This window comes from Oncorhynchus gorbuscha, linkage group LG17 (assembly GCF_021184085.1).
Source record: "Oncorhynchus gorbuscha isolate QuinsamMale2020 ecotype Even-year linkage group LG17, OgorEven_v1.0, whole genome shotgun sequence".
Classification (NCBI taxonomy): Eukaryota; Metazoa; Chordata; class Actinopteri; order Salmoniformes; family Salmonidae; genus Oncorhynchus; species Oncorhynchus gorbuscha.
This window is the reverse complement of record NC_060189.1, coordinates 26,638,367-26,666,071: the sequence shown is the minus strand read 5'-3', so window position 1 is coordinate 26,666,071 and position 27,705 is coordinate 26,638,367. Positions and strand designations below refer to the sequence as shown.

Sequence of the window (27,705 nt, the reverse complement as noted above, 5' to 3'; positions counted from 1 at the left end):
TCCTTTTATCAAATCAACTTTTTTTTTTAATGGTATATCATACAAGATTGTCAAACAACCAATTGTGTATAAGTACTTGCATAAACTATGAGTATCCTTATTGGCATTGTCTTTCATATTACATTGCAACTACAGAACCTTATTAAATGTACCATTCTAAAAAATCAAAATGCATGTAAAATGCCTGACTTTGAAAAATAAATTCTCCATAACATCTAAAATGTGGTTGAATTAGACTGCGGACTATGTATTCAATGCAACATGACATTTGCAAGGATTCTACAAAACACAAAAGACTAGTGGTGGTAACGTTTGGATTCTGGCAATGATATTTAGCGAGTCCAGTCAACATTGGGACAATATTCTATTTGCAGTCTTTGATATGGACATGATTCACATACCAAATAAATGCTAACAATGTATTTTCATATTGCCTTTTTTTGTGATTGAAAAACAGGATTATTGGTGGCACATCAATAGTGGTCTGGGTTAAATGAATGTGCATTTGAACAATAAAGAAACATTTACCAAAATCAAAAGGGGCTACCTGAGTATGAGCGTAATACCAGCCCTTTTGTATTGTATTTAATACCGCCTTCAACATCACCTAGCAGAGCTTAAGTACTGTATCTTGTACCCAACATAAAAGATAAGGTCAAAACTGACCCTAATCCTTGTTGGTTAGTTGATATGGGTAAACAAGTTAATGATGGATTATTTATGTATTTACTGAAGGATATGCACTCTCAGTAAGTCTGAATAGCTGCCTTTAACCCATTGCAGAATCTTTTGGTGATTTAAGTGCACATCAGGGTTCAGTGGTTTTGATATGAAAAAAAAGTAGCACCAAGGACCAGGCAGGTTTGCAGGTACAGTAAAAACCATACATTGTCATTGGAAGATGTTATTTTAGTTGAGAAATCACCAGGGCAGCCATTTATGCACTAACCTCTAAAACTGCTCATGTACCATCACCTTAATTTCACTGTTGTACTGAATGATCAATATAAAGCCCCAGATATGTCCAGTTAGATCCAGATCCAGCACAGGCAAGGTGACAGTTCAAAGAGCAGCCACAGATGTGTTTAACCAGAGAGCTGTTCTCTGAGGTTCAGTCCAAAGCTCAGACCTTCGCTTTACGATGCAATCCTTCAGAGGCGCAGAGAGGGGGACAACATTTGGCACATGGCTAACACTGAAAGTGAATGTGCTGGTGCACCTTCCCGTCCACGTGGGAGTGTGTGTGAGTGTGGATGTCATTGTAGATTTTGGGGTAGATTTTGGGGGGGAGAGCAGAGCCCCCTTGAGTGAGGAGAAGCTGCTGCTGAGCCAGATACTCCTCGTAGTTTATGGAGCCCAGGCAGTCCTTCTCTGGGCTGGAGGAAGGGGCCACACAGCTCCTGACCCTCTCCCGGTAGGGCAGCCGGTGGGAGACCTGCAGGACCTGGGCAGATGCAGTGCTGGTTGGGGAACAGTGCTTTTTACTCTGGCAGAACCACAACAGCACTGTACCAAAGATGAACACCATGCCAGCAGGGATGCCAATGATGACAGGCCAAGGGAGGGGGCTGGAGACTGGGGTGAACATCGGGGTGATGGGTGGCTTGGTGTCTGCAGGAGAGGGCCCCAAAAAAAGAAGGATCAGTCAACATGGAGTCAATCATTCTAAACAATAAAGTTGAACAAAGAAGTAGCTACACATGCAGAGAGAGACTTGGTAGAGAAATGAATAGTGCTGAGCGATTAACCAATATTTTGGTTGGTTTCAATTATTTGAATTTAATTAAGTTTTTTTTGTGAGCTCAATGCTCAGTTTCTGTAGAGATAACTCAGATAAGCAGTAAATAGGCAGTCACTACCATCATGGGACTTTTATTAATTGTTTTATTCTGTTGTTACAGCATTCAACCCACATAATGCATAGTGCAATTAAAGTAAAAAAAACATTTGCTAAACCAAAAAACATGATTATCTTTTTAATAATTGAACCGAAACTGAACCAACCTCAAAAAGCACTTATCGCTCAGCGCTCTAAATCACTGCAGTGGGTCAATACTACATTGTTCACCAATACAAAGCTCACAAGAACCTGTGGAAGAAGAACTGGAAACAGAGGAGTTTGTGTGCACAATGGGAAATATTTTGAAAGTTGGATTGTTGGGAGGCCAGGTAAGAGTTTATGGGGGGGTATGATGTACTAGAGGGCAGGCAGCCTGGCACTGGTATTACCTGGCAGAACGGTGAGGAAGGCGCTGCGGAAGCTGTAGCCCATGGTGTTGGCGCCCAGACAGATGTACATGCCAGAGTCCTCCTCCTTGGCACGGGTGATGAGCAGCTTGTTGAGGTAGGAGCCATCAGGGCGTGACCACACCTCTCCTGTGGGCAGAACCACGAAGTGATGGTCGCCCACCTCAATGGTGGAGTTGTACCGACTCTCCTCGTTGGACTCCACACGCTTGAGCCACTGGATGACGGGTTTGACATCGCTCCTCACTTTGCACTGGAATGAGGTAGTCCCACCGTAGTCCACTGTGGTGTTGACTGGGTGAGTGCCTGTCAGGATGGGCTTGGAGTTGGTCTGCTCTGCAGAGAGACATAATGGACAAACTGTCACAGACATCCCACATTTCCCACATGGCTGACTCTTTGCCTGAACCAGCGCAGATGTCCAACAGTTATTATAGAGAGAGAGAGAAATAGCACGTGATTAGTTTCCTCTCCCTTTGCTCCTGGTTGTACATCATTTACATACATTTACATTTAAGTCATTTAGCAGACGCTCTTATCCAGAGCAACTTACAAATTGGTGCATTCACCTTATGACATCCAGTGGAACAGTCACTTTACAATAGTGCATCTAAATCTTAAAGGGGGGTGAGAAGGATTACTTATCATATCCTAGGTATTCCTTAAAGAGGTGGGGTTTCAGGTGGCTCCGGAAGGTGGTGATTGACTCCGCTGTCCTGGCGTCGTGAGGGAGTTTGTTCCACCATTGGGGGGCCAGAGCAGCGAACAGTTTTGACTGGGCTGAGCGGGAACTGTACTTCCTCAGTGGTAGGGAGGCGAGCAGGCCAGAGGTGGATGAACGCAGTGCCCTTGTTTGGGTGTAGGGCCTGATCAGAGCCTGGAGGTACTGAGGTGCCGTTCCCCTCACAGCTCCGTAGGCAAGCACCATGGTCTTGTAGCGGATGCGAGCTTCAACTGGAAGCCAGTGGAGAGAGCGGAGGAGCGGGGTGACGTGAGAGAACTTGGGAAGGTTGAACACCAGACGGGCTGCGGCGTTCTGGATGAGTTGTAGGGGTTTAATGGCACAGGCAGGGAGCCCAGCCAACAGCGAGTTGCAGTAATCCAGACGGGAGATGACAAGTGCCTGGATTAGGACCTGCGCCGCTTCCTGTGTGAGGCAGGGTCGTACTCTGCGGATGTTGTAGAGCATGAACCTACAGGAACGGGCCACCGCCTTGATGTTAGTTGAGAACGACAGGGTGTTGTCCAGGATCACGCCAAGGTTCTTAGCGCTCTGGGAGGAGGACACAATGGAGTTGTCAACCGTGATGGCGAGATCATGGAACGGGCAGTCCTTCCCCGGGAGGAAGAGCAGCTCCGTCTTGCCGAGGTTCAGCTTGAGGTGGTGATCCGTCATCCACACTGATATGTCTGCCAGACATGCAGAGATGCGATTCGCCACCTGGTCATCAGAAGGGGGGAAAGGAGAAGATTAATTGTGTGTCGTCTGCATAGCAATGATAGGAGAGACCATGTGAGGTTATGACAGAGCCAAGTGACTTGGTGTATAGCGAGAATAGGAGAGGGCCTAGAACAGAGCCCTGGGGGACACCAGTGGTGAGAGCGCGTGGTGAGGAGACAGATTCTCGCCACGCCTCCTGGTAGGAGCGACCTGTCAGGTAGGACGCAATCCAAGCGTGGGCCTCGCCGGAGATGCCCAACTCGGAGAGGGTGGAGAGGAGGATCTGATGGTTCACAGTATCGAAGGCAGCCGATAGGTATAGAAGGATGAGAGAAGAGGAGAGAGAGTTAGCTTTAGCGGTGCGGAGCGCCTCCGTGATACAGAGAAGAGCAGTCTTAGTTGAATGACTAGTCTTGAAACCTGACTGATTTGGATCAAGAAGGTCATTCTGAGAGAGATAGCGGGAGAGCTGGCCAAGGACGGCACGTTCAAGAGTTTTGGAGAGAAAAGAAAGAAGGGATACTGGTCTGTAGTTGTTGACATCGGAGGGATCGAGTGTAGGTTTTTTCAGAAGGGGTGCAACTCTCGCTCTCTTGAAGACGGAAGGGACGTAGCCAGCGGTCAGGGATGAGTTGATGAGCGAGGTGAGGTAAGGGAGAAGGTCTCCGGAAATGGTCTGGAGAAGAGAGGAGGGGATAGGTGTGTGTGTGGGTGGGTGGGGGGGCAGGCAGCTGGACTTTAATCAGCTCAGATTAAAGCTCCATGGATGAATGTCATCCATAGAGCGGGGATACAGGTAACATTCATCCATGGAGCTGGAATAAGAGTAACATTCATCCATAGAGCAGGGATACGAATAACATTCATCCATGGAGCAGGGATACGAGTAACATTCATCCATGGAGCAGGGATACGAGTAACATTCATCCATAGAGCAGGGATACGAGTAACATTCATCCATGGAGCTGGAATATGAGTAACATTCATCCATAGAGCAGGGATACGAATAACATTCATCCATGGAGCAGGGATACGAATAACATGCATCCATGGAGCAGGGATACGAATAACATGCATCCATGGAGCAGGGATACGAATAACATTCATCCATGGAGCAGGGATACGAGTAACATTCATCCAAGGAGCAGGGATACGAATAACATTCATCCATAGAGCAGGGATACGAATAACATTCATCCATGGAGCAGGGATACGAATAACATGCATCCATGGAGCAGGGATACGAATAACATGCATCCATGGAGCAGGGATACGAATAACATTCATCCATGGAGCAGGGATACGAGTAACATTCATCCATGGAGCTGGAATACGAGTAACATTCATCCATAGAGCAGGGATACGAATAACATTCATCCATGGAGCAGGGATTTGAGTAACATTCATCCATGGAGCAGGGATACGAGTAACATTCATCCATGGAGCAGGGATAAGAGTAACATTCATCCATGGAGCAGGGATACGAGTAACATTCATCCATGGAGCAAGGATACGAGTAACATTCATCCATAGAGCAGGGATACGAATAACATTCATCCATGGAGCAGGGATACGAGTAACATTCATCCATGGAGCAGGGATACGAGTAACATTCATCCATGGAGCAGGGATACGAGTAACATTCATCCATGGAGCAGGGATACGAATAACATTCATCCATAGAGCAGGGATACGAGTAACATTCATCCATAGAGCAGGGATACGAGTAACATTCATCATGGAGCTGGAATACGAGTAACATTCATCCATAGAGCAGGGATATGAATAACATTCATCCATGGAGCAGGGATACGAGTAAAATTCATCCATGGAGCAGGGATACGAGTAACATTCATCCATAGAGCAGGGATAAGAGTAACATTCATCCACGGAGCTAGAATATGAGTAACATTCATCCACAGAGCAGGGATACGAATAACATTCATCCATGGAGCAGGGATACGAATAACATGCATCCATGGAGCAGGGATACGAATAACATTCATCCATGGAGCAGGGATACGAATAACATTCATCCATAGAGCAGGGATACGAATAACATTCATCCATGGAGCAGGGATACGAGTAACATTCATCCATGGAGCAGGGATTTGTGTAACATTCATCCATGGAGCAGGGATACAAGTAACATTCATCCATGGAGCAGGGATACGAGTAACATTCATCCATGGAGCAGGGATACGAGTAACATTCATCCATAGAGCAGGGAAACGAATAACATTCATCCATAGAGCAGGGATACGAGTAACATTCATCCATAGAGCTGGGATACGAGTAACATTCATCCATAAATAGCCACCACTAACATTGAGTGGCTGCTGCCAACACACTGTCATTGACACTGACCCAACTCCAGCCATTTTAATAATGGGAATTGATGGAAATGATGTAAATATATCACTAGCCACTTTAAACAATGCTACCTTATATAATGTTACTTACCCTACATTATTCATCTCATATGCATATGTATATACTGTACTCTACAACATCGACTGCATCCTTATGTAACACATGTATCACTAGCCACTTTAACTATGCCACTTTGTTTACTTTGTCTACACACTCATCTCATATGTATATACTGTACTCGATACCATCTACTGTATGCTGCTCTGTACCATCACTCATTCATATATCCTTATGTACATGTTCCTTATCCCCTTACACTGTGTATAAGACAGTAGTTTTTTTTGGAATTGTTAGTTAGATTACTTGTTGGTTATCACTGCATTGTCGGAACTAGAAGCACAAGCATTTCGCTACACTCGCATTAACATCTGCTAACCATGTGTATGTGACAAATAAAATTTGATTTGATTTGATTTGATTTGATACGAGTAACATTCATCCATGGAGCTGGAATACGAGTAACATTCATCCATAGAGCAGGGATACGAATAACATTCATCCATGGAGCAGGGATTTGAGTAACATTCATCCATGGAGCAGGGATACGAGTAACATTCATCCATGGAGCAGGGATACGAGTAACATTCATCCATAGAGCAGGGATACGAGTAACATTCATCCATGGAGCGGGGATACGAGTAACATTCATGCTTAGAGCAGGGATAAGAGTAACATTCATGCTTCGAGCAGGGATACGAGTAACATTCATCCATGGAGCTGGGATACGAGTAACATTCATCCATAGAGCAGGGATACGAGTAACATTCATCCATAGAGCAGGGATACAAGTAACATTCATCCATAGAGCAGGGATACGAGTAACATTCATCCATAGAGCAGGGATACGAGTAACATTCATCCATGGAGCAGGGATACGGAGTAACATTCATCCATGGAGCAAGGATACGAGTAACATTCATCCATGGAGCGGGGATACGAGTAACATTCATGCTTAGAACAGGGATACGAGTAACATTCATGCTTCGAGCAGGGATACGAGTAACATTCATCCATAGAGCAGGGATACGAGTAACATTCATCCATAGAGCAGGGATACGAGTAACATTCATCCATAGAGCAGGGATACGAGTAACATGCATCCATGGAGCAGGGATACGAGTAACATTCATCCATGGAGCAGGGATACAAATAACATTCATCCATAGAGCAGGGATACGAGTAACATTCATCCATAGAGCAGGGATACAAATAACATTCATCCATGGAGCAGGGATACGAATAACATTCATCCATGGAGCAGGGATACGAATAACATTCATCCATGGAGCAGGGATACGAGTAACATTCATCCATAGAGCAGGGATACGAGTAACATTCATCCATAGAGCAGGGATACGAGTAACATTCATCCATGGAGCAAGGATATGAGTAACATTCATCCATAGAGCGGGGATACGAGTAACATTCATCCATGGAGCAAGGATACGAGTAACATTCATCCATGGAGCAGGGATACGAGTAACATTCATCCATGGAGCAAGGATACGAGTAACATTCATCCATGGAGCGGGGATACGAGTAACATTCATGCTTAGAGCAGGGATAAGAGTAACATTCATGCTTCGAGCAGGGATACGAGTAACATTCATCCATGGAGCTGGGATACGAGTAACATTCATCCATGGAGCAGGGATACGAGTAACATTCATCCATAGAGCAGGGATACAAGTAACATTCATCCATAGAGCAGGGATACGAGTAACATTCATCCATAGAGCAGGGATACGAGTAACATTCATCCATGGAGCAGGGATACGGAGTAACATTCATCCATGGAGCAAGGATACGAGTAACATTCATCCATGGAGCGGGGATACGAGTAACATTCATGCTTAGAGCAGGGATACGAGTAACATTCATGCTTCGAGCAGGGATACGAGTAACATTCATCCATAGAGCAGGGATACGAGTAACATTCATCCATAGAGCAGGGATACGAGTAACATTCATCCATAGAGCAGGGATACGAGTAACATGCATCCATGGAGCAGGGATACGAGTAACATTCATCCATGGAGCAGGGATACAAATAACATTCATCCATAGAGCAGGGATACGAGTAACATTCATCCATAGAGCAGGGATACGAATAACATTCATCCATGGAGCAGGGATACGAATAACATTCATCCATGGAGCAGGGATACGAATAACATTCATCCATGGAGCAGGGATACGAGTAACATTCATCCATAGAGCAGGGATACGAGTAACATTCATCCATAGAGCAGGGATACGAGTAACATTCATCCATGGAGCAAGGATATGAGTAACATTCATCCATAGAGCGGGGATACGAGTAACATTCATCCATGGAGCAAGGATACGAGTAACATTCATCCATGGAGCAGGGATACGAGTAACATTCATCCATGGAGCAAGGATACGAGTAACATTCATCCATGGAGCGGGGATACGAGTAACATTCATGCTTAGAGCAGGGATACGAGTAACATTCATGCTTCGAGCAGGGATACGAGTAACATTCATCCATGGAGCTGGGATACGAGTAACATTCATCCATGGAGCAGGGATACGAGTAACATTCATCCATAGAGCAGGGATACAAGTAACATTCATCCATAGAGCAGGGATACGAGTAACATTCATCCATAGAGCAGGGATACGAGTAACATTCATCCATGGAGCAGGGATACGGGAGTAACATTCATCCATGGAGCAAGGATACGAGTAACATTCATCCATGGAGCGGGGATACGAGTAACATTCATGCTTAGAGCAGGGATACGAGTAACATTCATGCTTCGAGCAGGGATACGAGTAACATTCATCCATAGAGCAGGGATACGAGTAACATTCATCCATAGAGCAGGGATACGAGTAACATTCATCCATAGAGCAGGGATACGAGTAACATGCATCCATGGAGCAGGGATACGAGTAACATTCATCCATGGAGCAGGGATACGAATAACATTCATCCATAGAGCAGGGATACGAGTAACATTCATCCATAGAGCAGGGATACGAATAACATTCATCCATGGAGCAGGGATACGAATAACATTCATCCATGGAGCAGGGATACGAATAACATTCATCCATGGAGCAGGGATACGAGTAACATTCATCCATAGAGCAGGGATACGAGTAACATTCATCCATAGAGCAGGGATACGAGTAACATTCATCCATAGAGCAGGGATACGAGTAACATGCATCCATGGAGCAGGGATACGAGTAACATGCATCCATGGAGCAGGGATACGAGTAACATGCATCCATGGAGCAGGGATACGAATAACATTCATCCATAGAGCAGGGATACGAGTAACATTCATCCATAGAGCAGGGATACGAGTAACATTCATCCATGGAGCAGGGATACGAGTAACATTCATCCACGGAGCAGGGATACGAGTAACATTCATCCATGGAGCAGGGATATGAGTAACATTCATCCATGGAGCAGAGATACGAATAACATTCATCCATGGAGCAGGGATACGAGTAACATTCATCCATAGAGCAGGGATTCGAGTAACATTCATCCATGGAGCAGGGATACAAATAACATTCATCCATGGAGCAGGGATACGAGTAACATTCATCCAAGGAGCAGGGATACGAGTAACATTCATCCATGGAGCAGGGATACGAGTAACATTCATCCATGGAGCAGGGATACGAGTAACATTCATCCATAGAGCAGGGATTCGAGTAACATTCATCCATAGAGCACGGATACAAGTAACATTCATCAATGGAACAGGGATACGAGTAACATTCCTCCATGGAACAGGGATGTGAGTTAAGACTTACCGATCAAACTCAAAGTAAGGATCTCCAAAAGGTTGTGGTTCCACCTCAAATCCATACCCAACATTACTACGATTTCGTGACAATTGTACAAATGTTGACCAGATTGATTTTCATCCATGATAGCCAAAAATGATCATTATCACAACATCCATAGAACTCGGTCTGAAGGACTGTGATATATACTACATTATTATCTGGTTCCTTCCCCCAAGGATTCTACCACATACATTAGTTATGAGATCTTTCCAGGTGGACTGGCTCGTTAAGTGCATTTATGACGCTGACCTCTGTGACTCTCTGATACTTACGTATGACCTCCACTTTGTAGGTGGCATTGATCTCTCCGGCTCGGTTGGAGACCCTGCAGGTGTACCTGCCGCTGTTCTCTGGGGTCAGGTTCCTCAGGCTCAGGGTCCACTTCTTCTGGCGCCCCTCGCCCACCTCACTCTCCGTCAGTGGCCTGTCGTCCTTCAGCCACACGATGTCTGGCCGAGGGTTACCGCTGGCCGTACACTTCAGCCGCACAGAACTCCCGACGGGCCGGGCGATCACACGCTTCCTCATTTTAGCAGGCTGGGTGAAACGGGGACGAACTTTGGGAAAAGGAGGAAGGAGAGTTTTGGGTTTAATACCTTGCAGAGATGGATACGAAAATCATGAAATAAGACTCATTGTAATGCAATTAACTGTAGTAATGTAACTTTTTTTATGATCCTACCTAGTTTTCCTGATAGGCCGTCAGGGCCATACTCTGAGTCCACCCCACCAGGGACCCCTGGCCCAGTCTTATCAGCGCCAGAGTAATCTGTAAGGGAAAGGGGACAGAACATATCACTGTGAGAGAAAATAACCTTTTATCATTGCGAGCAAAAGATGCAGACTTTTCAACATAGAATTTAACATGGTATAATCGTTATGTCCAATAGGCACACAAAAAAGGCCTTAGAGGTCTTAACAGAGGGTGATGACAGAGATTATGAGGTAAGCCTATTAGGGTTTCACTAGTGGTGAAGGCTTCTGTGGCCTTTTGGGCTAATATCAACTAGAGTTCCTTTCTAGTTCTGATCACAGATGGGTGTTTGTCTTGATTATTTCAAAGTTTGTAAACGATTTATGTCATCGATTCGCATTAAAAAACAGCATCTGATCACTATCAATGAAGTTGTTATTATGGAGTATTATTATATTGAGTAGACACTGGTTGTTAGTGAGAGTCTCTGTTTTACTGCTCCTTTAACCCAGGACACAAGTATGAAGCAGAGGGTTCAACAAACAGTGGGGGGGGGGGATTCAGTTGAATTCAATGCTATTTGTTTCACACTTTTTACAATGTCATTGACACGGCCCACTTGACAAAGACAAAGCGCCCCCAGCCAAAGAGGCACAGTAAAACACTTGACTCCATCTGAGTAAATTTAGCATTTCTAGATAGGATACACTGAGGGGGTGCATGCTAAGGTCACACGCTGTAACATTTGGGAGTAATATGATCAGTTTTCATAAGTACAGCTCTGGGAGACAGCTGTGGAGTTGATGTCATTGACTGACTTCATGTGGTGGAGCTGAGACATGGCTTAGTGAAAATATAATCAGTGAAACATAATAGATTGTTTGTAATGCATATCTACTTTGTGAGGTCGACATTGATTAATTTATGGTGCATATTAAGTTCCATGCCAATTACTACCATTTGGAATACCAAACATTGACTGATTATAGAAGATCAACCAAAGCAGAGCGTCAGATAGATTACACATGATTCTACTGCACTTCATGGTATTAGTCATTCACAAACATTCAAATCTTTTCCAATATTCCAGCGCTGAGTTTGTCATTTTTTTTCGTAGCCTACTTTCTGAGGCTTCAGACTCAAATGTTTCCGCTATTCGATTGTAATATTGACGTCAAACACATTTCATAAGTATAGTGAATGTGTTATACAGTACTTAGAAAAAATGTTTCATAAGGCATATTTCATAAATATGAAGGTGCACAGTACAAATATGAGCAAAGCCATGCACCTTGTACCGAACTTGAGCTCAGTGTAGCCACCAGTAAAATGTCTCCAAATGCGGTTTGGAACACTTGATTCCCACTCCGCGTTTGAATAGGGCAGGTAGAGACCAGATGTGGCTTCTAACCCCCCACTCTAGCCGCCCTCCGACTCTCCCCAAAGCTCTCTAGAGTTCTTTGGGTACAAACCCTCCATTGTCTCTCCCCTCCAGCCCCAGCCATGATGTCATGGCTATTTAAGGGCTTTAACTGGCCAACTATAATAACCCATTCCTTTAAAAAAAAAAACAGCCTCCATTGGAAGAAATATTTCTCTGTTGCTCACTTGGGCTCTCCACATTCCTCCCGGTTCCTGAACCTCCAAATCTAAATAGAACACAGTTCCACACTGCCGGGATTTTCTTTTCACATTTTCTTCGTTCCTGAATCTACTTCCTCTCTATTTTTTGTTTGGAGGTCCTAGAAACAATGGCACCCTTTATGACTCTAGGCCTATACTACTATCCCAGGCTGCTATAGTCTTTACACAATGTTGGCTCACCGGACCCAGAGACTGGGGGGAGGCAGGACATCTCAGTGCTACCACATAATTGTTATTGTTGGAATACTGAAAAATACAATTATCATTAAAAGGACAGGACTTGGATGACTCCCTGTCAGTCCTTTTTGTGTCCCCTCTCGCTTCTTGAGAGGGGCCCCATCCTCCCTGATCAAGTAGCAACTAAGAGCAACAATCCACTAGGGTTTTGCAGGGCACAACATTTAAGGGATAAAACATTTGTATTCCAATTGTATCCTCAGAACGGAAAATAAATTCTAAATACAGTACAATTGTACATTTTGAGATGGGAGAGAAAGGCAAATACCCACACACCCAGGCATATTCGGTTACAGAGATACTGTTGGGAAGGCAGGCAAAGTAAATGGCTAACAACAACCGAAGTTAATTGAATCCATTCAAACTGTCTCTGTAGTCTACTGTATCACTGGGTCTGGTACGCTCCCCTTTTTGTCTCCTCTTCATTCACAAATCCAGCCACAGGAAATAGATCACTCTCACTCCCCTGGGCCTTGAGCTTCAACTGAATCAAAGGAAAAGGCCCCATCATTCTGTGTGTCACAATGAGTTCCAGATGTTGTTGGGGACATTCTCATGTCCAGAGAAAGTAAGGAGTAAGTGGCCTTACATCACCACACTCTGGAAACCTCCAAACAACCACCATATGTTATCAGCCACACATAATGCAGTGTATTTGAACAGACAACAAAGTCTGTACTATCACTACTACAGCACTACTACTATCGCTACCACTGTACTATAGATATTTAAAGTGTCCATGTAGAAATGAAGGCTACCATGATCTCCTCTTTGTTTACATGGTTTGTGCAATCACTGTGTTAGAATATAAGCTTTACACTGTGCAACTTGTAAAATGTATCTATCTGGCTGTCTTTCAGTGTGGCAGTCATGTCAAAGTCTTGCAGCAGGAGGGGTGGAGCTGGGGGTGTATGGGAGGGATGAGGGGGGGTCAGTTGTCAGGAGACCACCCCAAACAGCCAGCTGGGGGGGATTGGGGAGGTGCCATGTTGCACTGGTTGACCAGATTCTTGGGATACCCAACTAACGATTCTATGGAGAGAACACGTTTTTGTAATGTTAACCTAATGTTCCCTTAGTTTGAGTGTCCAATTTTCCATTTGGGAAACCTTCTCTCTTTTAGCAAAAACCTTCTGAGAATCCTTTAGCATGTTTTGGTGTTAAAGTTAGAACACTCTCCATGTCAGGCAGAACGTATCTAGAATGTGGTTACAATGTTCTCTATATTAATGTTCTAAATGCGCTCTATGGGACGTTGCAATAACATTCATGTGTCCAGTTTTCTGAGGATTAGAAAAATATTCCATCAACGTTCTGCCAAACATACACAGAACATGGTTGTCATGTTCTCAGAATATCAGTGGTGTAAAGTAAAGTTTAGAAAAAAAATTTTTTTTGGGGGAAATCGGTAATTTACTTTACTATTTATATTTTTTACAACTTTCACTGCACATCATTCTTAAAGAAATGCTTTACTTTTTACTCCATACATTTTCTCAGACACCGAAAAGTACTCATAGCAGGACAGGAAAATGGACTAATTCACACAATTATCAAGAGAACGTCCCTGGTCATCCTCACTGCCTCACTAAACATGAAATTATGGCTGTGTTGGAGCCCTGGCTATCTGTAAATTAAAAACAAAAACAAGAAAATGGTGCCGTCTGGTTTGCTTAATATAAGTCACTTTAAACGATTTATACTTTTACATTTGATACTTAAGTATATGTTAGCAGTTACATTTACTTTTGATACTTGAGTAAAAGTTTTAAAGTATTTTGTTTTAAATATACTTAAGCAGGATTTTACTGGGTGACTTTCACATTAACTTGAGTCATTTTCTATTAAGGTATCTTTACTTTTACTCAAGTATGACAATTGGGTACTTTTTCCACCACTGCAGAATATACAACATGAATGTTCTAGACACACTGCAAATAGTCTGGTAGACATTTGACTAGATGTTCAGGAGTCTTATTGCTTGGGGGTAAAAGCTGTTTAGAAGCCTCTTAGACCTAATAGACTTGGCGCTCTGGTACCGCTTGTCGTGCGTTAGCAGAGAGAACATTCTTTGGCAATTTTTAGGGCCTCCTCTGACACCACCTGGTATAGAGGTCCTGGATGGAAGGAAGCTTGGCCCAGTGATGTACTGGGCCGTTCTCACTACCCTCTGTAGTACCTAGCGGTCGGAGGCCGAGCAGTTGCCATACCAGGCAGTGATGCAACCCGTCAGCATGTTCTTGATGGTGCAGCTGTAGAACCTTTTGAGGATCTGAGGACCCATGCCAAATCTTTTCAGTCTCCTGAGGGGGAATATGTTTTGTCGTGTCCTCTTCACGGCTGTCTTGGTGTGCTTGGGCCATGTTAGTTTATTGGTGATGTGGACAGCAAGGAACTTGAAGCTCTCAACCTGCTCCACTGCAGCCCCTGTCAATGAAAATGGGGGGTGCTCGGTCCTCTTTTTCCTGTCGTCCACAATAATCTCCTTTGTCTTGTTGGCAAGGGTAGGAACTCACACAGTACTTTTAACATAGTGTTTTCAACTTACATATTTGACATACATGTGCATGTGTAACGGATGTGAAATGGCTAGCTTAGTTAGCGGTGTGCGCTAAATAGCGTTTCAATCGGTTACGTCACTTGCTCAGAGACCTTGAAGTAGGAGTTCCCCTTGCTCTGCAAGGGCTGCGGCTTTTGTGGAGCGATGGGTAACGATGCTTCGTGGGTGACTGTTGTTGATGTGTGCAGAAGGTCCCTGGTTCGCGCCCGGGTATGGGCGATGGGACGGTTTAAAAATTATACTGTTACACATGTTCATTTATACATGTCCTCAACTGGGATTTGAACTCACAAACTCTTGGTCCATGGTATCCTCCTGCTATGCCACCATGTCTGTTTCTCTCATCATTGATTTGATTTACTAATTGTTTTTACTTACTTATTGTTTTCTAATGTTCGTGGGGCATATTAACCCGTTTTAACGATACTCCTGAATCACTATGATCAATACAGGTTTTTCTTGAGTGTACTTTTAACAGAGCTGATCCTATTGCTTACACCTATCAAGTTGTTTATGGGGTTTTATGGTTTCTTTTGGACATGGCCTAACTGTACTCTCCCAGGACAGTGGTTAGGGTGTTCGTCATTAGTGCTGTTGGCACAGTATGTTAATGTCATTATTTGAAAACAGTTACAACACACTTATCTGATCTAATTAAAATGCGTTTCTCATTGAAAGATGGGAATCGGTAGAATTCTAGATAGATTTTCCTTTGAGATGCTCAGCTATCATCTTTTTGTTCGATTTCGCTTGAGGGACTATGCTAGTCACTCAATTGGTTATCCTTCCGACTGGCGGCAGGATGAGTTAGATATTAATTTCAAAGTAATTCTGTACCACGTGTGTGATGCGAGGAGCATCACTTCCTCTTATCTTCCCTCCGCTACGCGAGTGAGCGAGAAGTGGATGTAGAAGACTCCGTAGGTTAGTTTTGAGTGTAGAGTATATTCCTTTTTGGGTGAAGCTTGCTCCTCCTATGAGTGCTCTGCAGTGTATTTTTGTCTTAACTGTTTTCTTACAGGTCGACACCGTGCTACGAAGCAGGGTGATGTGTTTGGGCAAACCTGTTCCCGGCGCGAGGCTAAACGTTAGTTGTCTCACTGCGTTGCTTGTTAGCTTCAGTTGGACGTTAGCCTCTTCTCTCTGGAGATTGAGCCTGGGTACGGAGCCTACCCAGGCTAGGTGAGATTGGGTGTTCTCTAGCTAAACACCGTTGCTCTTCGCATCCTTGTTTAGCATTCTTTCATACTGGCTCGAGGTGCAGCTGTTTCCGGAGTGAGATTCAAAACTCGCGCCTCACTAATCTCGCGAGAGTTTGCCAGTCAGTTCTCAGGACCTATTCTCACACGGTCTATTACTGTAGCAGTTGAGTTTGGCTTCTCACATCCATACCTTTTGGGGATTGTGAGTGGAATTTCCCGAAATATATTCTGATATCCCTAGAATAAATTATTATTTAATTCACATATAGCCCTGAGAACAGAACTACTTTATACTTACACCTGATGTACTATTAAAGGGGTGTTATGCAGATTATATGTTCTATAAGACATACACTACATGTCCAAAAGTATGTGGACACCTGCTAGTCAAACATCTTATTCCAAAATCATGGGCATTAATATGGAGTTGGTCCCTATTTTGCGGTTATAACATCCTCTACTCTTCTGGGAAGGCTTTCCAATAGATGGTGGAACATTGCTGCAGGGATTTGCTTCCATTCAGCCACGAGCATCAGTGAGGTTGGGCACTGATGTTGCGTGATTAGGCCTGGCTCGCAGTTGGTGTTCCAATTCATCCCAAAGGTGTTTGATGGGGTTGAGGTCAGGGCTCTATGCAGGAGCTCTAGGATTCTGAACGCTCTAGATATTAAACCAGCCTGGGCAGAGTGTACAGTGTATTCGGGAAGTATTCATACCCCTAACACTTTTTCCACATTTTGTTACGTTACAGCCTTATTCTATTTTTTTTTTTACAGAAATACCTTATTTACATAGGTATTCAGGCCCTTTACAATAAGACTTGAAATTGAGCTCGGGTGCATCCTGTTTCCAAACTGAGCAATCGGGGAGAAGGGCCTTGGTCAGGGAGATCCAGAGTTCCTCTGTGGAGATGGGAGACCCTTCCAGAAGGACAACCATCTCTGCATCGCTCCACTAATCAGGCCTTTATGGTAGAGTGGCTAGACGGAAGCCACACCTCAATTAAAAGGACATGACAGCCCACTTGGAGTTTGCCAAAAGGCACCTAAAGGACTCTCAGACCATGAGAAACAAGACTCTGATCTGATGAAACCAAGACTGAACTCTTTGGTCTGAATGCCAAGTGTCACGTCTGGAGGAAACCTGGCACCATCCCTACGGTGAAGCATGGTGGTGGCAGCATCATGCTGTGGGGATGTTTTTCAGTGGCAGGAACTGGGAGACGAGTCAGGATCAAGGGAAAGATTAACAGAGCAAAGTACAGAGAGCTCCTTGATGAAAACCTGCTCTAGAGCACTCAGAACTGGGGTGACATTTCACCTTCCAACAGGACAACGACTAAGCACACAGCCAAGTCAATGTAGGAGTGGCCTTATGACAAGTCTCTGTCCTTGAGTGGCTCAGCCAGAGCCCGGACTGATCTAACATCTCTGGAGAGACCTGAAAATAGCTCACCAAATACAGGTGTGCCGAGCATGTAGCATCATACCCAATAAGACACAAGGCTGTAATCACTGCCAAAGATTCTTCAACAAAGTACTGAGTAAAGGGTCTGAAAACTTATGTAAATGTGATACGTTTTTGTTATAAATTTGTAAACATTTCTTAAAAACCTGTTTTTGCTTTGTCATTATGGGGTATTGTGTGTAGATTGATGAGGGAAAAAGCAATTGAATACATTTTAGAACAAGGCTGTAATGTAACAATGTGGAAAAAGTGGAGGGGTCTGAATACTTTCCGAATGCACTGTACATTCCTCAGTACTCCAAGTTCTCAAATGAACTGAGTCAACTTGGGCTAAGGTGAACTCAAGGTTCCATGTCTCAAGCCAGTGAAAGCACTGGACCTTCATGTCTTCGGCTGAGGAGTTGGGACTGGACCAGTACCCTATCATGGACCCCATTGTTGCGGCCATGATTCTCCCAGACAAGGAGATCATTGGTAGATCTCACCAGTGTCCTCCGGGAACTCATCGGGCTGCTGTGTCATGTACATGTTGACGTACACGACACAGATCGTGTACATCAATATCATGAGCCCCAGGGGGCATGGAGGTAGATAAGGCTGTTAGCACCATTTCCCTGTTCACGTGACCTGGGAGCAGAACCTTTGGTAGGAAGGCCGGATTAGGCAGCAGAGTAGAGCTCGCTTTACCCGGGTCTGGGCTGTCAAACGGCCCATCCTGCTCTTCATCCTGACATGCTGAAATGGCTGCTGCGCATCATCAAACAAAGACTTCAAGAACTGGAGCACAGTTCTTATGCCGCAAGATTCTGAAGCAACACCCTGCTCCCCACACCACTTGCAAAACACGTTCCACCTCGTGTCATAGGTTGATGGAAAGGGCCCTGGCTGTTAGATGTTAAACAACAGAGGGCTCAAAATCTAAACCAGACCAGGGCCAGCAGCCAGGCCTACAGCTGCAGGTGGGAGGGATTAGGATGCCACAATGTGCCCTCCGCCTGTGACAATAGGTCCGGCCTCCGAGGCCGTTCCATTCTGTCCCCACTAGGAGTGACAGTATTGTGCTAAACCAGTGGCGTCTCGGCCATCTCGGGGCAATCAGAAGGACCTGGTAGCCAGCTTCCCTAATTCTGTCTAGTTGCTGGAATTGGCAGGATCAGGGGGAAGGCGTATAGCCTCTCCTCTGCCACTCCTTGGCCAGGGCATCTAGGCCAAATGGCCCAGGGGGGTTGGTTATCAGACCGAGTGGTGAAGCGGTCTAAGGCACTGCATCTCAGTGCTAGAGGTGTCTCTATAGAGCCTAGTTCAATTCCAGGCTGTATCACAACCAGCCATGATTGCGGGTCTCATAGGGTGGCGCACAATTGGCTCAGCATCGTCCGGGTTAGGCCATCATTGTAAATAAGAATTTGTTCTTAACTGACTTGCCTAGTTAAATATAACATCTTAAACCTTTGACAACTATACAGAAAGTCCTTCAATTGCTGAAATAAGCATACTGAACAAAAATATAAACGCAACATGCAATAATTTCAACGATTTTACTGCGTTAAAGTTCATACAAGAAATCAGTCATTTGAAATAAATTCATTAAGCCATAATCTAAAGGCTTCACATGACTGCAGTCATGTGGGCAAAGGCCAATCAAAATGAGTTTTACCCCACAAAGGTGCTTTATTACAGAGAAAAATACTCCTCAGTTTCATCAGCTGTCTGGGTGACTGGTCGCAGGCGATCCGGGAGGTGAAGAAGACTGATGTGCAGGTCCTGGGCTGGTGTGGTTACACGTGGTCTGCGGTTGAGGCGAGTTAGACGTACTGCCAAATTCTCAAAAACAACTTTGGATGTGGCTTATGGTAGAGAAATGGACATTAAATTCTCTGGCAACAGCTCTGGGAGACATTCCTACAGTCAGCATGTCAATTGCACGCTCCCTCAACTTGAGACATTTGCGGTATTGTGTTTTGTGACAAAACTGCACATTTTAGATTAGCCTTTTATTGTCCCAAGCAGAAGGTGGACCTGTGTAATGATCATGATGTTTAATCAGCTTCTTGATATGCCACAACCTTTAATTTAAAAAAACATATTTCACCATTATTTAACCAGGTAGGCCAGTTGAGAACAAGTTCTCATTTACAACTGCGACCTGGCCAAGATGAAGCAAAGCAATGTGACATATATGTACAGTGTGTGCAAATGTAGTAAGGTTGTAGTAAGGTTAGGGAGGTAGGGCAATAAATAGGCCATAGTGGTGAAATAATTACAATTTAGCATTAACATTCGAGTGATAGATGTGCAGATGATGATGTGCAAGTAGAGATACTGGGGTGCAAAAGAACAAAAAATAAATAACAATATGGAGATGAGGTAGTTGGGTGTGCTATTTACAGATGGGCAGTGTAAAGGTACAGTGATCGGTAAGCCGATCTGACAGCTGATGCTTAAGGTTCAAGAGGGAGATTTAAAAAAAAAAATTCATTCCAGTCATTGGCAGCAGAGAAATGGAAGGAAAGGTGGCCAAAGGAAGTGTTTGTATTAAGGGATGACCAGTGAAATATACCTGCTTGAGCCCGTGCTACGGGTGGGTGTTGCTATGGTGACCAGTGAGCTGAGATAAGGCGGGTTTCAGCTTTTATTTCTTTCATCACATTCCCAGTGGGTCAGAAGTTTACATACACTCAATTAGTATTTGGTAGCATTGCCTTTAAATTGTTTAACTTGAGTCAGATGTTTCGGGTAGCCATCCACAAGCTTCCCACAATAAGTTGGGTGAATTTTGTCCCATTCCTCCTGACAGAGCAAGTGTAACTGAGTCAGGTTTGTAGGCCTCCTTGCTCACACACGCTTTTTCAGTTCTGCCCACAAAGGTCAGGGCTTTGTGATGGCTTTGTGATGGCCACTCCAATACCTTGACTTTGTTGTCCTTAAGCCATTTTGCCACAACTTTGGAAGTATGCTTGGGGTCATTGTCCATTTGAAAGACCCAGTTGCGACCAAGCTTTAACTGATGTCTTGATGTTGCTTCAATATATCAACATAATTTTATTTCCTCATGATGCCATCTATTTTGTGAAATGCACCAGTCCCTCCTGCATCAAAGCACCCCCACAACATGATGCTGTCACCCCCGTGCTTCACGGTTGTGATGGTGTTCTTTGGCTTGCAAGCCTCCCCCTTTTTCCTCCAAACATAACAATGATCATTATGGCCAAACAGTTCTATTTTTGTTTCGTCAGACTTGAGTACATTTCTCCAAAACGTACGATCTTTGTCTCCATAAGCAGTTGCAAACCGTAGTCTGGCTTTTTTTATGGCGGTTTTGGAGCAGTGGCTTCTTCCTTGTTGAGCGGCCTTTCAGGTCATGTCGATATAGGACTCGTTTTGCTGTGGATATAGATACTTTTGTAGGTACACATGGAATAAACAAACATACCGTCAATAATACAGTAGAAAAAAGTATATATACAGTGGGTGCAAGTGAGGTAAGATAAGGGAGGTAAGGCAATAAAATAGGCCATAGTGGCGAGGTAATTAAGATATGGCAATTAAACACTGGAGTGATAGATGTGCAGAAGATTAATGTGCAAGTAGTGATACTGACGTGCAAAGGAGCTAAATAAATAAATAAATACAGTATGGGGATTGAGGTAGTTGGAAGGGCTATGTACAGGTGCAATGATCTGCGAGCTGCTCTGACAGCTGGTGCTTGAATTGAGTGAGGGGGATAAGAGTCTCCAGCTTCAGCGATTTTTGCAGTTCGTTCCAGTCATTGGCAGCAGAGAACTGGAAGGAAAGGCAGCCAAAGCAGGAATTGGCTTTGGGGGTGACCAGTGAAATATACCTGCTGGAGTGTGTGCTGCGGGTGGGTGCTGCTATGGTGACAAGTGAACTGAGATAAGGTGGGGCTTTACCTAGCAAAGACTTATAGATGACCTGGAGCCAGTGGGTTTGGCGACGAGTATGAAGCGAGGGCCAGCCAACGAGTGCATACAGGTCGCAGTGGTGGGTAGTATATGGGGCTTTGGTGACAAAACGGATGGCACTGTAATAGACTGCATCCAATTTGTTGAGTAGAGTGTTGGAGGCTATTTTGTAAATGACATCGCCGAAGTCGAGGATCGGTAGGATAGTCAGTTTTATGAGGGTATGTTTGGCAGCATGAGTGAAGGATGCTTTGTTGCAAAATAGGAAGCCGATTTTAGATGTGGTGATTGACAGAGTCGAAAGCCTTGGACAGGTCGACGAATACGGCTGCACAGTATTGTCTCTTATTGATGGCAGTTATGATATCGTTTAGGACCTTGAGTGTGGCTGAGGTGCACCCATGATCAGCTCGGAAGCCAGATTGCATAGCGGAGAAGGTACTGTGGGTTTCGAAATGGTCGGTGATATGTTAACTTGGCTTTCGAAGACCTTAGATATTGGTCTGTAGCAGTATGGGTCTAGAGTGTCTCCCCTTTGAAGAGGGGGATGACCACGGAAGCTTTCCCATCTTTGGGGATCTCAGACGATACGAAAGGTTGAACAGGCTAGTAATAGGGGTTGCAACAATTTCAGCAGATAATTTTAGAAAGAGAGGGTCCAGATTGTCTAGCCCGGCTGATTTGTAGGGATCCAGATTTTGCAGCTCTTTCAGAACATCAGCTATCTGGATTTGGGTGAAAGAGAAATGGGAGAGGCTTGGGCGAGTTGCTTTAGGGGTACCCAGGTGGAAAGCATGGCCAGCCGTAGAAAAATGCTTATTGAAATTCTCAATTATCGTAGATTTATCGATGGTGACAGTGGTTCCTAGCCTCAGTGCAGTGGGCAGCTGGGAGGAGGTGCTCTTATTCTCCATGGACTTTAGTGTCCCAGAACCTTTTTGAGTTTGTGCTACAGGATGCAAATTTCTGTTTGAATAAGCTAGCCTTAGCTTTCCTAACTGCTTGTGTATATTGGCTCTTAACTTCCCTGAAAAGTTGCATTTCACAGGAGCCATTTGATACTAATGCAGTACGCCACAGGATGTTTTCGTGCTGGTCAAGGGCAGTCAGGTCTTGAGTGAACCAAGGGCTATATCTGTTCCTGGTTCTACATTTTTTGAATGGGCATGCTTATTTAAGATGGTGAGGAAGGCACTTTTAAAGAATAACCAGTCATCCTCTACTAACGGGAAGAACTCAATATCCTTCTAGGATACCCGTGCCAGGTCGATTATAGAAAGGCCTGCACGCTGAAGTGTTTTGGGGAGCGTTTGACAGTGATGAGGGGTGGACGTTTGACCGCAGACCCATCACGCACGCAGGCAGTGAGGCAGTGATTGCTGAGATCCTGGTTGAAGACAGCAGAGGTGTATTTAGAGGGCAAGTTGGTCAGGATGATATCTAAGTGGGTGCCCATGGTTATGGATTTAGTGTTGTACCTGGTAGGTTCCTTAACTTCTTGGTGACAGGGGGCAGTATTGCTATTCTGTCCCCAGATGCTAATATATGCATAGTATTAATAGTATTAGATAGAAAATACTCTGAAGTTTCTAAAACTGTTTGAATGATGTCTGTGCGTATAACATAACTCATATGGCAGGTGAAAACCTGAGACAAATCCAACCAAGAATTGGGAAATCTGAGGTTTGTAGTTTAATTTAAATGATTGCCTATCCAATATGCTGTGTCTATGGGGCCAGATTGCAATTCCCAAGGCTTCCAGCAGATGTCAAGTCTTTAGAAAGTTGTTTGAGGCAACAAGTAGACAGGCTGTGGCCAATCAGTTGTTTACTGCGCGGTCACATGGGCGCGCCATTCCTTCCTTTTCCTCTGTAATGAATATGCTATTGTCCGGTTGGAATATTATTGAAGATTTATTATAAAAAGACCCTAAGGATTAACTGTAAACATCGTTTGACATGTTTCAACAAACTGTAATGGAACTCTTTTGACTTTTCGTCTGGATTTTGCACTCGCGCATTGTGCCTTTGGAATAGTGAACTAAACGCGCGAACAAAACTGAGGTATTTGGACATAAATATGGACGTAATCGAACAAAACTAACATTTCTTGTGGAAGTGGGAGTCCTTGGAATGCATTCCGATGAAGATCAGCAAAGGTAAGTGAAGATTTATAATGCTATTTATGACTTTTGTGGGTAACTGTATGGCTTGCTTTTGTGGCTGAACGCTGTTCTCAGATTATTGAATATTGTGCTTTTTCCGTAAAGCTTTTTTGAAATCTGACACAGCGGTTGCATTAAGAACAAGTTTATCTTTAATTCTATGTAAAACATGTATCTTTCATCAAAGTTTATGATGTGTGTTTATGTTATTTGATGTGGCACTGCAATTTCTCCGGATGTTTTGGAGGCATTTCTGAACATGGCGCCAATGTAGACTGAGATTCTTGGATATAAATATGAACTTGATCAAACAAAACATACATGTATTGTGTAACATTGAGTCCTGGGAGTGTCATCTGATGAAGATCGTCAAAGGTTAGTGATTCATTTTATCTATATTTCTGCTTTTTGTGACACCTCTCTTTGGTTGGAAAATGGCTGAATGCTTTCTGTGACTAGTTGCTGACCTAACATAATGATATGTTCTGCTTTCGCCGAAAAGCCTTTTTGAAATCGGACACTGTGGTTGGATTAACGAGAAGTGTATCTTTAAAATGGTGTAAAATACTTGTATGGTTGAGGAATTTTAATTATGATATTTCAGTTGGTTTGAATTTGGCGCCCTGCAATTTCACTGGCTGTTGGCGAGGTGGGACACTAGCGTCCCGAACGATCCCGGAGAGGTTAATAATTTGTGTGAGATTGAGGGCATCTAGCTTAGATTGTAGGACGGCCGGGGTGTTAAGCATATCCCAATTTAGGTCCCCTAACAGTGCGAACAATGGGGGGCAATCTATTCACATATGGTGTCCAGGGCACAGCTGGGGTCTATAACAAGCGGCAACAGTGAGAGACTTGTTTCTGGAAACGTGGATTTAAAAAAAAAAGTAGATGCTCAAATTGTTTGGGCAGACCTGGAAAGTATGACAGAACTCTGCAGGCTATCTCTGCAGTATATTGCAACTCCGCCCCCTTGGGCATTTCTATCTTGTCGGAAGATGTTATAGTTAGGGATGTAAATTTCAGGATTTTTGGTGGCCTTCCTAAGCCATGAGTCAGACACGGCTAGGACATCAGGGTTGGCAGAGTGTGCTAAAGTAGTGAATAAAACAAACTTAGTGAGGAGGCTTCTAATGTTAACATGTATGAAACCAAGGCTTTTACGGTTACAGAAGTCAACAAATGAGAGCGCCTGGGGAATGGGAGTGGTGCTGGGGGCTGCAGGGCCTGGGTTAACCTCTACATCACCGGAGGAGGAGCAGGATAAGGGTACAGCTAAATGCTATAAGAACTGGTCGTCTAGTGCATTCAGAACAGAGAGTAAAAGGAGCAGATTTCTTGGCGCGGAAGAATAGATTCAAGGCATAATGTGAGTACAGTGGAGATAAACCTAGGCATTGAGTGACGATGAGAGAGGTTTTGTCTCTAGAGGCACCATTTAAGCCAAAGGAGGTCACCGCATGTGTGTGGGGTGTAACAAAAGCACTATCTAAGGCATATTGGGCAAGGCTAGGGGCTCTACAGTGAAATAAGATAAACAGCAATAGACGAGGCATATTGACATTAGGGAGAGGCATGTATAGCTGAGTGATCATAGGGTCCAATGAGTAGAACTAGATGAGTCACGGAGCCAATTCCGTAGTCGCTGCTATGCTTGGTGAGCTGGAGAAACAGAGATTCAGACAGCTAGCGGGCTGGGGCTAGCAGATGGGCATCCAGCGACATAGCAACGGAAGAGCCCATTGAAACCACCTCGGACGGTTATGTCGGCAGACCAGTCATGATGGATCGGTGGGGCTCTGCTTCGGCAATAAAGGGTCCAGGCCAATTGGCACAAGAGCTATTGTAGCCCAAGAATTGGCTGGTGGACCTCTTTGGCTAGCTGGGAGATGGGCCTAGCTTGAGGTTAGCTCCAGGCTAACTGGTACTTGCTTTTGGACAGAGACGTTAGCCAGGAGTAGCCACTCGGATAGCAGCTAGCTAGCTGTGATAATCCAGTGTAAAGGTTCAGCGCTTGCGGTAGGAATCTGGAGATGTGGTGGAGAAAAAGCAGTCCGATATGCTCTGGGTTGATATCACACTGTGCAGACTGGCAGGAATTGACTGGGCTGAAGCTGGCCGATGTCCGAGTTAACGGTGAGGATCGCTAGCACTCGCTAACTGACAAAATATATACGAAGAAAACGATATATACACAGGACTGGATGGGACAAGACAAGAACATACATCCAACTGCTACGCCATCAAGCCAGCTAAAGGTGAAGACCGCTAGCCGTGGCTAACAGTGACTACTAGCTAGTAGCTAGTTAGCTGGCTAGCTTCTGATGGTGGTTCCAGTTATAAGGTATAAAAATAGCAAATCCGTACCACATTGGGTGAGGTGGGTTGCAGGAAAGTATATTTAGATTGTAGGTGGAAAGTGAGATTAAAATATATATGAAAAAACTTGGCAACCACCTGTCAAGTGGATGGATTATCATGGCAAAGCAGAAATGCTTACTAACTTGGATGAAAACAAATTTGTGCACAACATTAGAGAGAAGCCGTTTGTGCATATCGAAGATTTCTGGGACCTTTTATTTCAGTTCATGAAACATGGGACCAACACTTTACATGTTGTGGTTATCTATTTTTTTCAGCATAAATCAAATCCATGATGAGAATAATCAGATGAACTGATACCAGACACGGACCTGGAGTACCATGAACCAAGAGGTTGAGTTGAAATCCCAGGTGAGGGCATGTTGACTAATAATGACCGTATAAATGAACATGTACATTCTAATCATACATTTTAAATGCACTGTTTGTGACTATTCCTAATCTTGCCAACAGACAAAGAGTAATGAATAGATTAGTGGTTCACCAATCATGGCCTTGATTGGCTAGACAACGATAAGACGTGATGTATAATATATTTTTCTTTGGCTACAAATGTTCCTGCAATGTTCGCATGAAACATTTCTAGAACATTAATATCTTATGTTCTGAGAACAAGGCAACCATGTTCTGTGTATGTTTGGTGGGACACTGATGGAATATTCTCCTAACCCACAGAAAACTGGGCACATTAATGTTCTTGCAATGTTCCCATGAAACGTATCTAGAACATTCATATCTTACGTTCTGAGAACATAGTAACCATATTCAGGGTAAGTTCTATTTGACATTTTGGCAATGAGACCCTTTATGAACTTGTGGATAGCATTTTTATGTCTCTGCGTGCAGTTTGAAGGAAGTTGCTAACCAGCACTAGGACAATTGCTAACTATTGTTAGCGCAATGTCTGGAAGTCACTACGGGCCTTAAGCTTGAAAGCAGGCCAGGATATTGTCTCCGCTGTTTCCCTGAACAGCACTTGAACTGACTGCAGTTGTTTCTTAATCTTTTTATTTAAAAACAAACTGAAATGATGGATACTGTTCGCAGAGCTACATTGGAAGCTGGCCAGTATTACACTTCCCATTTACAATAAATCTACTCTCTGAAGACACTGCCAGCCTTCCCCACCAGGCATTGAACTACATACAAAACACAGTAGCAAAAAAGAAGGAAGTGAAGCGCTGCTAAGGTACACAACAGTAGATTTTGGTAGACAGAATGTGCTCTTTGGTATAAGGGGTCAATTGGTCATCAAAAAGAAAGGAGGACCAAAGCACTCTTCATATAAAAACTCAGACTTGTTTCGGCTGCATGCCCTTCATCAGGGAGTTTTTAAACTTTTAACATGCCATACAAATAAAGGCATTTTAATTAGTTATATGAAGAGTACATACAAAACACAATTAAGATGTTTAACAATTAGGCACATCAAGAGGTACAATAATTTCACCATTGATTGGAAAGTGCCGCT

General features: G+C 44.0%; 1 protein-coding gene across 1 annotated transcript in view; it reads right to left on the bottom strand.

The window, feature by feature from the left end:
* Positions 1–27,705, bottom strand: part of LOC124001163 (fibroblast growth factor receptor-like 1) — a 65,092-nt gene continuing 37,387 nt past the window's right edge. Inside the window, exons 4-7 of the mRNA XM_046307763.1 lie at positions 10,644–10,730; positions 10,234–10,518; positions 2,230–2,583; positions 1–1,611 (exon numbers count right to left, since the gene is read on the bottom strand). Coding sequence (XP_046163719.1) covers positions 1,190–1,611; positions 2,230–2,583; positions 10,234–10,518; positions 10,644–10,730 — 1,148 coding nt within the window. The 3' untranslated portion in view covers positions 1–1,189. The remainder of the gene's footprint in view (positions 1,612–2,229; positions 2,584–10,233; positions 10,519–10,643; positions 10,731–27,705) is intronic.